General features: G+C 35.3%; 1 protein-coding gene across 1 annotated transcript in view; it reads right to left on the bottom strand.

The window, feature by feature from the left end:
* Positions 1-16,502, bottom strand: part of MS3_00006065 (uncharacterized protein) — a 55,897-nt gene that overhangs the window by 38,504 nt on the left and 891 nt on the right. Inside the window, exon 2 of the mRNA XM_051214166.1 lies at positions 12,599-13,700. Coding sequence (XP_051067315.1) covers positions 12,599-13,699 — 1,101 coding nt within the window. The 5' untranslated portion in view covers position 13,700. The remainder of the gene's footprint in view (positions 1-12,598; positions 13,701-16,502) is intronic.

Raw genomic sequence — 16,502 nt, 5'->3', positions numbered from 1 at the left:
GCAAGGAATGTATACTGTGATTAGTTCAAAAGAACAGAAAACATTGTAAATTAATTTAACAGTTCGATTGGTAACTGATGGAACTTACTTACTTACACCTGCTACCCCTCAGGGAGGAGTATAGGTAGCATACCAGTATTCTCCATCAAACTCTATTCTGAGCTTCAGTGTTATTAAAAACGTGTATAGTTTACTATGCATCCTAGCACCTAGTTATTGTTTTATGGTTAAAATTGACTAGTTAACACAAAATTTACTAGTTCTTTGCAACACTTCACCAGTTTCATGCAGATTCATTGAAGTAATGAGTTTGAACAGTGTTATATATCATTCTGGCTCAAAATCATGGTGGTACTTTGTACTATTTATGAAACGTTTTAAATATCTTTTTAATAGCAAGAAATGTTATGGTACTTAGCATCTACATTACATATGCGATAAACGAACTATAACAAGATGTACTGGTGTTAAACATATTAAACACTAAAATATGTATGTTTCCTTTTGGATTCTATCTGTTTAGAAGATTATAATTTATGGACGATCTTTGAGCGACGTAAAAGTGGCCATGAGAATGTCCATCTAATAACTAGGATCAAATGAGGGATGTAAACCAGTGTGAGGAATTAGAATTATGATTTACAACTGATGGTTAAGGTTAGGTATTAGATTTAGGGTTTTCATCACAAACTGGCATCAGCTATAATGCCAAAGCTCTAGTTAATCAAATGGATGGGTGAATTTCTCACCAGAATCTGGTACCTTTTATCTTAAATCTGATTGGTTCGCCCATAAATTATAGTCTCACCACAGTAATCCAACATTCATGGAAATGATATTTTTACCATTATATAAATATCTTAATTCAATGGTTGAATTCATGAGTCGATTGATGTTAGACCACCATGGAAAATCTTGGGAGCACTGGATCGTGCACGCGCATGCTGAGGAGCTCCATACTTGGACGAAACGGCCGTCCAGGGCATCCAAGTTCACTATGATGGTCTAGCTTCAAGTGACTCATAAATTCAACTATTAAATTACTAAATTATCCACAAAATCCCTCTCTGATTATATAAACATCTGCTTGTTATTGACTTCTTGCCACAGATTTATCCTAAAATATTATCTATCTTAACTTCCATAGTTGTGACCGAATTTTTCGTTCACAGTATTTTTCTTTTAGACATTTCAACTTATAGATTTTACAGGTGGACAGGTTGTTATGTGGTGGACAAGAATACAAATGGGTATAGTCAAATATATTAGTAGAATCTGGGAACCGTATAGAGAATACTTCATTTGCAAAATGTCAATCAGTTCCTTTGTTTCCATACCAATCATTCTCTGTTCTCATTGTCTTTCCTTCAATCTTCTTAACCTTCTTTCACCAGATATTTCATTTTCGATTGGTGATGCATTCTACTTGTATCTGTCTAGATCAGTAGCGCATACCACAATTGGAAATTTACATCGTTAGTGATAAGTGACATAAATATATAGTTTGCTTCTCTTCAGATTAGTGAAATTGTAACAGTTTTCTACAAAGATAACATTTAGAATACATGCGTTATAAATACACTTGGTATTATTTGACTTGTATCTTCCCATTGAGGTTTAAGACTGCAATTGATCAGTCTGTCATTGGCATATGCGCATACTATGCGTATTGTCTCGATATTGCCTTAATTCACAAGATTTTTGTAGGCAATGATGGATAGTGGTTAGCAATGGAATCCGTCCTATTTGGAACTCGTCAGCTGGATGTACCTGCAGCTCAGAGTTAATGTTTACCCAGTACCATTCGCTTCAAACGACATCGCGTTATCCACTCAGCTACTGAGTCCTGATAGCCACTTGCTTGTGCAATGGGGTGAATTTAAATTCACTTGGTATTATTTGGCTTGCATCTCCCCATTGATACTGAGGACTGCAATTGATCAGTCTGCTATTGGCATAGGTGCATGCTGTGCGTATGCTGAATAGGACGAAACGCACGTCCTGGATTCCACTGCTAGCCACTATCCATCACTGCTTACAAAAATGTGTTATAAATGGCTTGGATTTTTAAGTGATTTAGTAATATACCAAATGAATTTATCTCTTAGGTTAAGCTGTTCTTATATGATGTTGTCATTCCCGGTTATTTTTTGTTCTACATTAAGATACATTTAAGGTCTTGAAATTTATCTAATAATTCTATTTCTAATCAATTTTTACGATAAAACAATATGTAAATAACGAATAATGACAAAACCATTATTCTTATTACCAGAACCGTTATGAAAAAGGTACAAGTATTTATAGGTAATTGTCTACGTAAGATACTGAATGTCGGTTGAACGGATACCATCAGCGACAGCCTACTGTGAGAGAGAAAATGTCAGGTTCCATTTGAAGAGGAGATTAGGAAATTATGTTGAGAGTGGATAGAACATACAATGAGGAAATCATCAAACTGCATCACGATGTAAGCGTCAACTTAGAATCTTGAAGGGAGATGGAAGAGTGGGAGGCTGAAGAACACACTGCGTCAGGAATCGGAAGCGGAGTTGAAAAGAATGATTAGAGACTGGAAGCAAGTGGAAAGGATTGTTGAGGATAGTGTTGGATGGAGAATGCTGGTGGGTGGCCTATGCTACTCGGTAAGGGGTAACAGGCGTAATTAATTAATTACCTTATTCTTATTTTAAGTCGTGCAACCAGTGAAGTAGCGATGGTTACATCGAGAAAGAATGTTGACGAATCTAGAAAGCAAATGAAACAACTGTTCAGTATTATATGATCTTTAAAGATTCGATGACTAAAATGACCTTTAAATGTGGCTCATCTTGGGGAATTGATCAAATTGTGATTCTATTAAAAATAGATTGGGAGTGACTTACTGAAGACAATGGTGTAGGGTTGGTTGAAGTTGGATATTAACACGATTAGATGTTGACTCAGTGGTCTTAAGGTTAAGCGCTCGCGTGCGAGATCATAGTTGCGCACTGCTATGGAGTCCCATACTAGAGCAAAAAGGCCGTCCAGTGCTTTCAGGTTTTCCATGGTCAGTCAGTCAACTACAACGTAGGACCAGATATAGTAAATTCAGTGGTGGTAATATATAAAAAAAGATTGCATATCAGGACATAGTACAGGAAGATAGAATTAGTTCGTGGAAAGAAAGATATGAATCGATGTTAACCTCATAGTTTAAAGGAAGACAAAGAGTGTATACATCTACGCCATTGTGATCAATTCTAAGCCATGTCACTCAGAGTCTCCAACCACTGGTTACAATGGTCACACAGACTTCAACCAAGTAGTGTGTATCTGTCAACATGGCTAAGACTAGAAGTTAGTGATTTTGTGGACTGATGCCATGTTTTGTTTTGGCCGTCCCTAACTTTCTTCCAACCATCCTCAATACTAGTCAGCATTGCGCGTCATGGTAATCGGTATTCAGGCATACGCAAAACGTGGCCCAACCATTTCAGTGGATGAAGATTCACAACCTCTTCAAGTGATTTACCATCATTCCCTAATACCCTTACCCAGTGATCCCAGCAGATGCTGGCTATATTTCTAAGGCATCAGTGGTCAAATACTAGTAGCTTACGAGTATAATCTACCCTTAATGGTAGAAGAAGAACAGAACAAACTACCGTGCAATATACTCGTCCTTTAATTAATAGACGGATATTTCACATTCGACATAGGTGACGTAAGTTGGTAAAAGTCAAATGAACTTTCCGGATCCATGCTGAGATTTCGTCAGACACCAACCAATTAAGGCTGATCAAACTTCCATGTTGATTTAGATTCAATCGATTCATGTATTCAACTATTAAAAATAAACTTGTTATTAATGCTTTTTTCAGACTACTAACAAAACTACTGATTCTCTTCCTTATTTAATGACATAATTTTTAACTTTAATACCTCAAAGTGAATACTTTAAATTGTCGTGAATTTCTCATTTACTTTATTAAATAGCCTGTGATCTTATTTATTAGTAGTATAATCTAATTTATAGAATAATTAATGTTTTACAGCTTATTGAATAATCTAAAAGAAACAAAAGTTATCTCTAGTTTATTTAATTATATTTCAGAAGGATCTTTATCATGAAGGATAATTTGAAGTGTTATTTTGATATGAATATCAAGTTCTACAACATTCTACAGTAATGAATAGAAATGAACTGAAACTGATATATTTGAAGAGATTATGAGTTCACCTAGTCTGCGAATAGAACAAAGTCAATGTGATCAAAGACCAATAAGCTAGCTAATCTAATAAGTCCCAACCCTGCTAACTAGAAAGAGAAGTTCAAGTTCGAAAGGTGGAAATATATTCCACAAGCAGCCAGAATCACAAAAACCAAAACAAGACTGCAGATGAGAATAAGGGTTTTGAATTGATCTTCAGTCAGTGACTTCAACCGAAAGCGTTCGCATTCGTGGTTTACAATACCCACATGCGTAGGAAACTCAGAGCCTTCGTTCATATTCAGCTTCAAACATCGATAGCGTGCACTGAATAGTGAGGAATTATCTCCGGACTGGACGGTGTCCGAGAACGGGCGGACACGTGGGTTTAGAGACAGAATTAAGTTACAATATCTATCTAGTTCACTAGGACCCAGTTTCCGTAGCAGCAAGCGGACTTTCCAAGCGTCATCCTGATTAGCGAAATCAAATCTGAATAAGTCGTCATAACGCCGAAACCAAATATCAAATGTAACATTGGATTCAGGATCGTAATGAAACTCAGAGATACTGTTTGCGATAACATCAACTAATGGTGCAGTAATAATAGAATTAGAAGTGCTTGATTGAGTGTTAGACATAAGTTTTACACCCGCTAACATCTGCATGAGTTTCAGCTGTTGCTCGAAGGAATAATCCCACTTTTGAAGGATCAACGTTTTCTCCAACCTCGTCGCCAAATTTGGTATGTTTGAAGTGATTACGAGTCCACCTTGTCTGCGAACATAACAAAGTCATTGTGTCCAAAGACCAATAAACTAGCTATTCTGACTTGCCTCAGCCCTACCAACTAGAAAGGCAAGTCCAAGTTCGAAACGTGGAAACATATTTCACAAGCAGTTAAAAGCACAAACAACCACGACGACAAGTCTAGTCGAAAACACACTCATTTATATATTGATTTGTACACCCATTTTTTGATTAATAATCAGAATAAATCACATTTCTTAAAAATACTTCATACAAGAACATCGTATGTTATATAGAATAAAATGTCAATCTTGAAAACAGAAACAAATACTATAATGAGTGGACTGGTTGAGGTTAGAAATTAACACCATTGGATGCCAGCCGGTTCAGTGGTCCACTAGGTTAAGTGTTCGCGCGCAAGACTGGCAGCCCTAGGTTCGAATCCCGCGGGCGGGATTGCGGATGCGCACTGATGAGGAGTCCCACAATAGGACGAAACGGCCGTCCAGTGCTTACAGGTTTCTCAATGGTGGTCTAACATCAATCGGCTCATGATCTCAATCAAAAACTATACTGAGTAATCATCACATTGAGTAAATCAATCGAATTTTGACTTTTCATCCCATCATAACAGAAACCAAACTGTATAGATTTTGTGCTAAACATATGACTCATTAGACAACATTATCAAACCCATTGATTTCGTATTGTAGTATTGTAGTGAAGGAGAACGCAGGTGAGGACGACCGAATTATATTTAGCACAAAATTACAGAGTTACTTGGTAAAATAGAAAAACCATACTATAATACTTAATTTGCAAAATGTTCAATCATTGTCTCGGACTTCATTGTTCTTGCATTTCTATACTAATTGCTTTCTATTCCTATTCTTCCTTTCTTGATCTTCCCCATTTTCTGCCGCCAGACATTACATTCCTGACTCGCGTCATATATTACTTATACCAAAATAAGTAGCACGCACCACAGTATGGCAAAAACTTAATGCTATGGACAAAATCCATGTTCTATCGGTATTTGTTAGTTCTCGTCAGTTGAGAATTTTACATTTGCATTTTACTTATGAATCTCTAATTCAATTAATAATAAGCTACTAATTCACATAGAATATTTATAGTATTTAAGAAGACTCCTTTTTATCTTATAAACCAGTTATAATTTTATAACAATGAATAGCTAATTGTGCTGTTGCATCATGCGGCTAAGTAACATATGCCAATATTTAGTAGTTTCTATTGTTTCCATTGAACATCAGTGAACATATTAATACATATATCAAACCTTCTTGTGACTAACAGAACTATCATTGGTAAATCTTAGACTTAACTATCATGTACGCGTTTTATTTGATATATGTACCATTAACACACGTAAGTATTGTAGTGAACGAGAACATAAGTGGGAATAATCGAATGTATTCGAATACAAAATTACAGAACGTCTTAAGAAAATCTGAGAATCATATAGTAAATAGTTCATTTGTAAAATATCAGTCAACGGTCTCAGACTTCATTGTTCTTTCCTTTCTACACCCTTCATTCTCTGTTCTCGTTCTCTTTTCTTCGATCTTTTTAATCTTCTGCCGTCAGGCATTTCACTTTCGATTGATGATGCATACTACTTATATATCTGTCAACGTCAATGGAGTAGCACACACTACAAGTATAACACGTGCATTAGGACACATGCAACTTAAAAAGCTACATGAATATACACATATGCCTCTGATAAACTACATCCACCTATGTGAGCAATATAGTCTACCGAGTATTTTCCTGTGATTTTAACTCTCATAAATGAAACCAAAGAATCAACTTAGCTCAAGATCAGAGATAATGACCAACATGTACGTTAGTACAAAGTATGCGTACTTAACTATGATAAACCACTCTTTAGAAATAATCTTGAAACTTCCTAAATTATGAAACGTTGATACTTTCGCACTTCAAAAGCAATGATATTTCCAAAAAAAACACAGATCGACAGCCATTCAATTATAAAAGTGTGAACCAGAGTGCAGATAACTAAATGATCAACAGACTGATATTTCACTAAGCTAAGTTGGGCTCAATCATATGTGTTTTCGATTGAGATGAACGATTTGACTGTTCCTGTTCAGTCGTCAATAGGTTGTTTGGTTTATTTTCCGTTTATAAACTGTTCTTATATCTTTTTACCTAACAGTTTTGAACACTTTATTCACTGATATGATAAGCATGCTAAGAAGAAAATGTGTTAATAGTAGCTTAATAAGATAATATTCACAGCTATTCTCTGTTAATTGTCACTGAACGATTTGATTATGTTAAAATAAGTTTGTGGAGATCGTATAGTTGAATTTATGAGTCGATCTAACCTAGACAAACATCAAAAACCTAGAGGTACTGAACGACCGTTTCGTCCCCTGTATGAGATTCCTCAGAAATAAACATTCAAAATCCCACATACAGGACATGAACCCAGGACCATAGATCTCACGCACCAACACTTAATTGTTAGAGCATTAAAGCGGAACCCAGCGGTGTTAATGTTTGACTTTAACAGATCAGTGATCATGCGCAACCATTCATATATATATATATGAACAGGATTGCTTTACAACCTACATTTTATTAAGCTTTACTCTAGTGTACATTAATATATTTATGCATATGTGAAACCATATACGAACCTAATTAAAGTAGTTTGCAAAGTTAATATACCAAGCCATTTTTTTGTATCAGTTGTTTGAATCTTCTTATTGATATTTAAAGCTGTCATTGATCAGTCTCTTAATGGCATATATTTGTATCCTGTGGGGATTGTCATGATATTGCCTGGAATCACAAGTATTATATGCAGAAATGGATTGTGGCTGACAATGAAATCCAGGTACTGGGTTAGAGTCCCGGAGTAAATATCAATTCTGGAATATATGTACATCTAGCTGATGTTCCCTTAATTGGATGAAACACTCTTCTTAGATTTCACTGCTAGCCACAATCTATATCTGCTTATAACAATAATAATAATAACAATGAACTAAATCACATAACTAAACATGATAAGCGTAAACTATGAATATAAGAATTTATTATTCCTATTACTTATTTACTACATATATTCACTATAATGTCTGACACTACTGTCACATCTGTGGCTTATGATTAGTTATGTATTCCTTTGAGATTACCATTATTGGGATCATTAACACATAAATTGTTGTAAATGATTTATTATATTTTATAAATCTATACAAATACTACTGTATATTAAAGTAGAAGCTAAGGTACATATCAGAAGAGGTTTTTGTGGATATTACTATAGTAATTTCAATAGTTGAGATTATGAGTTAATTGAAGCTAGATCATCATGAAAAACCTGGAAGCACTGAACAGTCATTTCATCCTAGTATGGAACTTCTCAACAGTACGCATTCACGATCCCGCCTCATGAGATACGAACCCAGGACCTAATGTACATATAACTGGTTCAAATATGTGTATTTAGACTATAAGTAATTTTAATATAAATTATTCTTTAATTTGTCTTTGTAACTTAATTGTCTGTCTAATTTATTTCTTTTTCTGGCAAACAGTCAATACATTTTCGATACCCCTATTTGAATAATAATTCAATAAAGTATAATTATGAATCCATTAAAGATCAAAACTTGAATCTTCAGGGGTTTTGCTGAAGGCTCTTAGTCAATTTTTGATGTTAAATGAATAATTAAATCGATTACTCAAGTTCATCTGTCATATTGAGACTCATTATTTGTAGATTTAAAGGAAACAGTAAATAGAATTTATGCAGTGTAATTCATTAAGAAACAAGTGTTAACATGGAATCCTGAAGGGAAACGGAAAAGAAGACTTAACAACACTCTGACTCAAGAATTGGAAGCAGAAATGAAAAGAATGACTAGCGACTGGAAAATTTTTATTTATTTGAACACATAAACATTGGTACAGGGAGGCACGAAATAGATATGCGCCACATAAATCATTCGATTTATGTGAGGGGTGGAATATTGCCCGGGTGCCTAAACCGAAGCAGATGGTTTCTTTGGAGACCACACTCGGAGCCTTCGATCTAAACGTCTAATCCACAAGGCAGTGGGGCAAATTTAGAATATGCAGTCCCATGGCATCCGGTTGTCAATAATCGTTTCATACGCCATTTGTTCCCTCAGGATACTGATGCCCATGTGCACCATTGATTTGGAATGAGGGTTTTCCAACTCCCTTAGGGAGACCTTGCTAGTCCGCCGACCCGGTTCAAGCTCTAGACGTTCGCTTTTCGTCGTCTCAATCTCATAAACAACATTAATGCCGTGAGAAGGCCGTGAGTAGAACTTCCCTGGTATTGGTTGTATGCACAAATCAAGAACGGGAAAGAGGCTGGACCCGACAACATACCAGCTGAAGCACTGAAGTCAGACATCGAAGCAACCACAAGCATGCTTTATCTTCTATTCAAAAAGATTTGGGAGGAGGAACAAGTGCCAATGGACTGGAAAGAAGGACACCTTGTCAAGATTCCAAAGAAAGGAGATCTGAGCAAATGTGAAAACTATAGAGGCATTACACTACTGTCGATACCAGGGAAAGTCTTTAACAGAGTGTTGCTGAACCGGATGAAGGATGGAGTAGACGCCCAACTTCGAGATCAACAAGCTGGATTCCGTAAGGATCGGTCGTGCACAGATCAAATTGCAACACTGGATTGTCGTCGAACAATCAGTTGAGTGGAACTCGTCACTATGCATCAACTTCTTTGATTATGAAAAGGCATTTGATAGTGTAGATAGGAAGACATTATGGAAACTTCTTTGACACTACGGAGTTCCTGAGAAGATTGTCAATATTATCCGGAACTCATACGACGGACTACGGTGCAAGGTCGTGCATGGAGGACAGCTGATAGATGCATTCCAAGTAAGGACCGGAGTCAGACAAGGCTGTTTACTCTCTCCCTTCCTCTTTCTTCTGGTGGTCGACTGGATTATGAAGACCTCAAAATCTGAAGGAAAACACGGAATACAATGGACAGCTCAGAATCAATTAGACGATTTGGACTTCGCAGATGACCTAGCCCTCCTATCACGTACACACGAACAGATGCAGATAAAGACAGCCAGTGTAGCAGCAGTCTCTGCATCAGTAGGCCTCAGCATACACAAAGGGAAAACTAAGGTCCTCAAATTCAAAGCGGAGAACAGCAATCCAATCACTCTTGATGGCAAAACTCTGTAAGATGTAGAGTCCTTCACATACCTGTGAAGCATCATCGATGAACAAGGAGGTTCAGATGCAGACGTAAAGGCGAGGATCGGCAAAGCAAGGGTCGCATTCCTACAATTGAAGAACATATGGAACTCAAAACAACTTTCAACCAATATCAAAGTAAGAATCTTTAATACGAACGTCAAGGCAGTTCTACTGTACGGAGCTGAAACTTGGAGAACTACAACAACCACAATCAAGAAAGTACAAGTATTTATAAATAGCTGTCTACGCAAGATACTCAACATTCATTGGCCGGATACCATCAGCAATAGCCTTCTGTGGGAGAGAACAAACCAACTACCAGCTGAAGAAGAAATTAGGAAAAGACGATGGAAATGGATAGAACATACATTACGGAAATCACCAAACTACATCACGAGGCAAGTCCTAACTTGGAATCCTGAAGGGAAGCGAAAAAGAGGAAGGCCAAAGAACACATTACGTCGGTTAATAGAAGCAGATATGAAAAGGATGAATAAGAACCGGAAGGAGCTAGAAAGGATTGCTTGGGACAGGGTTGGATGGAGAATGCTGGTGAGCGGCCTATGCTGCTTCACGAGGAGTAACAGGCGTAAGTAAGTAAGTAAGTAAGTGGTTGTAAGCTCGTGCCCATGTGAGAGCATTTCGAGAGGGAGAGTTGACTTTTTCCTTTCTCGTTCGTACGAGGGCATTTGGGGGCTACTTTAAACTACTGAAAATGATTTTCGAGGATAGAGTTAGCTGAAGAATGCTGCTGAATGGCCTATGTTCCTAAATGAGCTGTAACAGGCGTGAGTAAAATTAAGTAAGTTGTCAGATTAATTATAAAATATAAAAATATGTGAATTAAATTTTTGCTGAATTCAGGCTATTAATTGAAATCTCTGGATCACAATGTATACATTATTAAGCCACTTGAATTTAGGACTTCATTGTAATTTCATGAATAGAATGTCACCAAATTTAACAATTAAATAAATTTGAAGTAGATTGATACTTATAGACAAATTAGTAGATATAACAGACCATAAATGGAAGATAAAAAGAAATGTTTCTCTACTCGATTTTTCAAAGAAATAAATAACTAATAGAAAGGGGTTTTGTGGAGAGTTAGTAATTTATTCGTTGAATTCACGAAGTAATTATATCTGGATCATGATGAAAAACCTGGGATCACTAAACAGCCGTTTCCTCCTTGTATGGGACTACATAGCAGTGCGCGTCCATAATCCAGTGCGCGGGATTCAAACCCAGGACTTATCGGTGTTGCACGCAGACGCTTAATCTCTTGATCACTGATCCGGCATTCAATAGTGTTAATGTCTGGTCTCAACCAATCCACAAAATTGCTCCATCGTCCACCATTTTCTTCATTGAGTTACAATCTCACAACAGACTCGGTTGAACTCTACTGGTCACTGCTCCTCACAAGAACTCCAGGAAATACCTCTTGATGCCAGTCACTAGTGAGTATATGCTAATTAATATCAGAAGGGGGTTTTGTTGATATTGTAGTAATTTCACTAGTTGAAATCATGAATCCATTGAGGCTACTTCATCATAGAAAACCTAGAAGAATTGAACATCCGTTTCATCCTAATATAAAACTTCTCAACAGTTCGTATCCACAATCCTGCATCACAAGACTATACTTGAAAACCTATCAGTCTCTTGTGCAATGACATTTAGCCCTATAAACCACTGATCCATCCAGCATCCCGACCGTTGTTGCTACCTTGAAGTGGTGGTCGGGCTTGCCTATCGTGATGAACCAGTCGACCTATACTGGCTGGGACAATCATTCCTCACGGTCCTAGCATATCAGACAGGTCGGTTGAAGAACGGTAAGACTAAAAACAACAATCCTAAGGTCCGAAGCCGAAGTCGTACTGCTGATTGTACAGAGGTGTGACAGCAGTAAGGTGTTTTCTTCAGACAACCAGCATGATACCGATGCTGCCTTCCACAAGGAGGGGTGGGGTTAGAAAAGGTCGACCCTAAAAATGCACACCTCACCTTATCCCACGGATATCCGTCTCCGGTGGTAAGGTCTCAACAAGTACGGAGCTAACCCAGAAATTACTCATAAAAAGGTCGTGTGTGACCGACCTCAAGCAGTTGTCCCTTGGGCATTGCGGTCACACTCTCAGGTCACTATGACCACCTCTAATCCAATTTTCTTTTCAGTTACCTCCAGAATAATCCTTCCACGGTGTGGGCAACCGGGAAGTGATAACCGCCTTCATACCTCTAATAGCACTCAACCATCCAACATCCAACGATGTTCATATCTAACTTCAATTCATCAACCAATGAAGACATCTAACAACACATTCAACTGAATTCTATGATAATCAACTACTATTAAATAGATACATTATACTTACTTGATATATAACTGTATTCACTTTACTATTTTCCATTACTTCTATTTCATAGATTGTTTGTGAAAATATTGGTTCTATATCATTAATATTCAATACTTCTATAATAATTTCTAAACGATCTTCTATAGTTGATTTAAATGTATAATTTAATCCTTGAATATTTGGTGATGAACAAATTAAATAAAATTTATATTCTTTTATTAATTCATAATCTAAATCATGTTTTAATATAAGTAATAAACGTGAATCATTATTAATCATTAAATGAAATGTATTAAAAATCAATAATCGATCATTTGGTAATAATGGATCAATACGATATACTATTTCTGAATAAATTGGATTAATATCTATATCAATTGCTTTAGGTAATTCAATAGATTTTCCAATTCCATAAATCACTTCTTTTAATTGAATTCTATAGGGTCTGATTAAATTTAATGGAAATATTGGTGAATTATCATCGATATCAATAATGATTAATTTAATATTAATAATACTAATTATATGATTATTATGATTATTATTATTATAGCACCATATATTTACATTAATCATTAATTCAGCATAATATTTGTTACCATGGCAATAATATGGACATAATGTTTCTAAATCAATGAAATTTTTTGTTACTAAGACACTTGTTGTTTCATTTAATGTAATATAATTAGATGATTTTTGTAATTTATAAAATATATTGATTTTATTTGATGAATTATATAAAATAGGAAATAATTTTGATGATTTATTGATTTTAATTGTTTTTAATAAATCAATATTAATTTGTCCAATAAAATAATTAATTGGTTGATTTTCTGTAATTGTATAAGTTAAATTATAATAAGGAATTATGAATGGATTATTATTATTATTGATATCATTGGAATGAATGATTGGATCATGAATTGATTGAATAGTTGGATCATGATTATTATTATTATTATTGTTATTATTATGTAATAAATGATTAGCAATAATAAATGAAATGAATTGAATATGAATAAAATAATGATAATAGAATTGTAAATGATTTAAAATAATAATAATAAACCAGATTATATTTGATAGAATCCATTCGATTGTAAAATATTCTAAATGCATTCTAAATGAATGAATGCAAAAAAGAAAAAAGAAGAAAAGAAGTAAATGAGACTCCTATTATGAATTAATACAATGATATAGAATATGTATTAACTTATAGTAAGATGTAAGTCATACTGTTTTGACTTACTTACTTACTTATGCCTGTTACTACTACTCGTGAAGGAGCATAGGTCACCTAACAACAGTTTCCATCTAACTCTGTACTGGAAAATCCTCTCCAGTTGTTATTCATCCTTTCCATCATATACGCTTCTGTTCTTTGGCCTTCCTCTAATCCGCTTCCGTTCAGGATTCCAAGTTAGGGCTTGCCTCGTGATGCAGTTTGATGATTTCCTCAATGTATGCCTTATCCCTTTCCATCGTCTATTTCTAATTTACTCCCCAGATGACAATTGGTTTGTCCCCTCTCACAGTAGACTGTTGCTGATGGTATCTGGCCAATGGATGTTGAGTATCTTGTGTAGACAACTATTTATAAATACTTGTACCTTCTTGATGTGACTATTAGTTTGAATGAATTAACAATGCGTTCATTATGTCCTCGCCTTTATGCCGGCATCCGATTCTCCTTGTTCATCGATGATAATTCCCAGGTACATAAAGGATTCTACCTCTTCCACAGTTTCGCCATTAAGTGTTGTAACGTTAGTTTTCTTCATGTTGTATTTGACGATCTTAGTTTTTCCTTTGTGTATGTTGAGGTCTACTGATTCAGAGGCTGCTGCTACATATTGTTTTGACAATCATATATATATATGTTCGTGATTGAGAATTGTGCTACTAATTTAATGAAAAAATATTATTGATAATCCTGTTGATAATGAAACGTTGTGAAAGATCATGGATCAATTAAAGGTAAACATTAAAATCATTGGATACCGGTTCAATGACCTAGAGGTCAAGTGTTCTCGCATATGACTGAACGTTTTGAGTTCGATCCCTCACATGCAAGATTATGGATACGCAGTGTTGAAGATTCTCATACTAGAACAAAATGGTTATCTAATGCTTTCATGTTTCCAATGATTGTCTAACATAGATCAACTGATGAATTCAACTATTCAAATTACTGCAATCTACACAAAGTCATATTTTGATAATGATAATAATAACATGAATAAACTGTGTAATATTGTGGAATTCTCTATGACTTTTCACTAAGATAATACTTTTACTTTTACCCAGAATATACTTTCATCTTGATCAATGGAATTCAACTAGCAATAAGAAATAAATAGACACATTTTATGATTATTTCATATTAGAATTCATTTTCTATTGACTAGCTACAGTATAACCTGACATTTCTTCTTATTCTATGAAACAAACTAATAAAGTTTGTTATCAGAAGGGGTTTTTGTGGGATATTATGGTTATTTCAATGGTTGAGATCATGTGTCAATTGAAGCTAGACCACCACCATGGAAAACCTGAAAGCACTGAATGACCGTTTCGTCCTATTGTAGGACTCTTCAGCAGTGCACATTCATGATCCCGCCTCGCGATATTCGAACCCAGGACCTATCAGGTTGAAATAATCTTCTATTACGTAATGATATTTACATTTTCCTAATCTGTTTCTTTTTTTCATATTATGACTTAGAAAATGTTTTTCATACTCAACGTTATTAAATTATAAGAGGGGACTTAATTGATTTAAAGGTTGATTGTAATGCTTTACTTTATAAAGATATCTATAAATGACCTATCGAAGAGATTATCATCATATTTAATCATTAATGATTAGGAGTTATGAATAAGTTTATCAGGTTATTACATGGCATTGTAAAAGTTAATAGTAAATCTAGCTAATATATAGTGGTACTTGTCTCATAACAAACAGTCATTCCAAATGGTCATAACCATTGAATGTCAACCGTTGAATTATTTCTTCTAAATTTATGACATTCACCAAGTTTCTTTATTTGTACAAATCTTAGTTATAGTTCTTTTCTGTTCATTTACGTTTCATTGGGATTCATCTATTTAAAGACTAAAGCTTCTCAAATTTATAGGCAGTTAGACATTATTTCTTACAGCTGACTCTAGGATCAACGTATATATAACATAGCTAGTGGTTATTACTTATTCTATATCAAGTATTCCTACATCTTGTGTCAACGAGTTCATTACTTACCTACTTACGCCTATTACTCCTCGTGGAGGAGAATAGGCCGCCCACCATTACACTCCATCCAACTCCGCCTATAACTCTCTCAGAGTTACTGCCGGTCCCAAGCCCGGATAAAGAAGGAAGGTTGGGCATAGGTTAGCGACTCCATTCCGTAGAAAACTAACTCGCTAAAAGCGCTAGCCAGAAAAAATAATTCAAACCATTTAAACTCTGCCCTGAAAGTTAGGTCTTCATTTAGAAGAGTCATGACTCCTCATGGTAAAAGCCGAGTTCCTTCGGAAGTCACAAGGCCGATGCCCCATCTAACAACCAGAGCAATAATTTTTATAGGTACATGAAAAGACGTTATTACCAAACTATAATGCTTAACAAAGTTACTGTGCTTACTGTTCAATATTAGCATGTCTGAAATATACGTATCTAGTGAATAAACACTCAGGTGGGGTAAACCAAATTATCTTTAATAAAAAATATATAGTGTCTTCGTTAAATATGAAAACCATGAAGTGAATACATCATTTGTCTCTTACAAATTCCATCGTTTCTTCATTCCTATTGTTATTACACTTAATCTCTGTTTACATTCATATTGCCTTTAATTAAATTTATTCAATCATGTCTTAGTGTTACATACTACTTATTTCTGTCAACATATGTAGCATACAC

The sequence above is a fragment of the Schistosoma haematobium genome, chromosome 2, assembly GCF_000699445.3.
Source record: "Schistosoma haematobium chromosome 2, whole genome shotgun sequence".
NCBI lineage: Eukaryota > Metazoa > Platyhelminthes > Trematoda > Strigeidida > Schistosomatidae > Schistosoma > Schistosoma haematobium.
The sequence above is the reverse complement of the archived record's forward strand: the minus strand, read 5'-3'. Positions and strand labels throughout refer to the sequence as shown.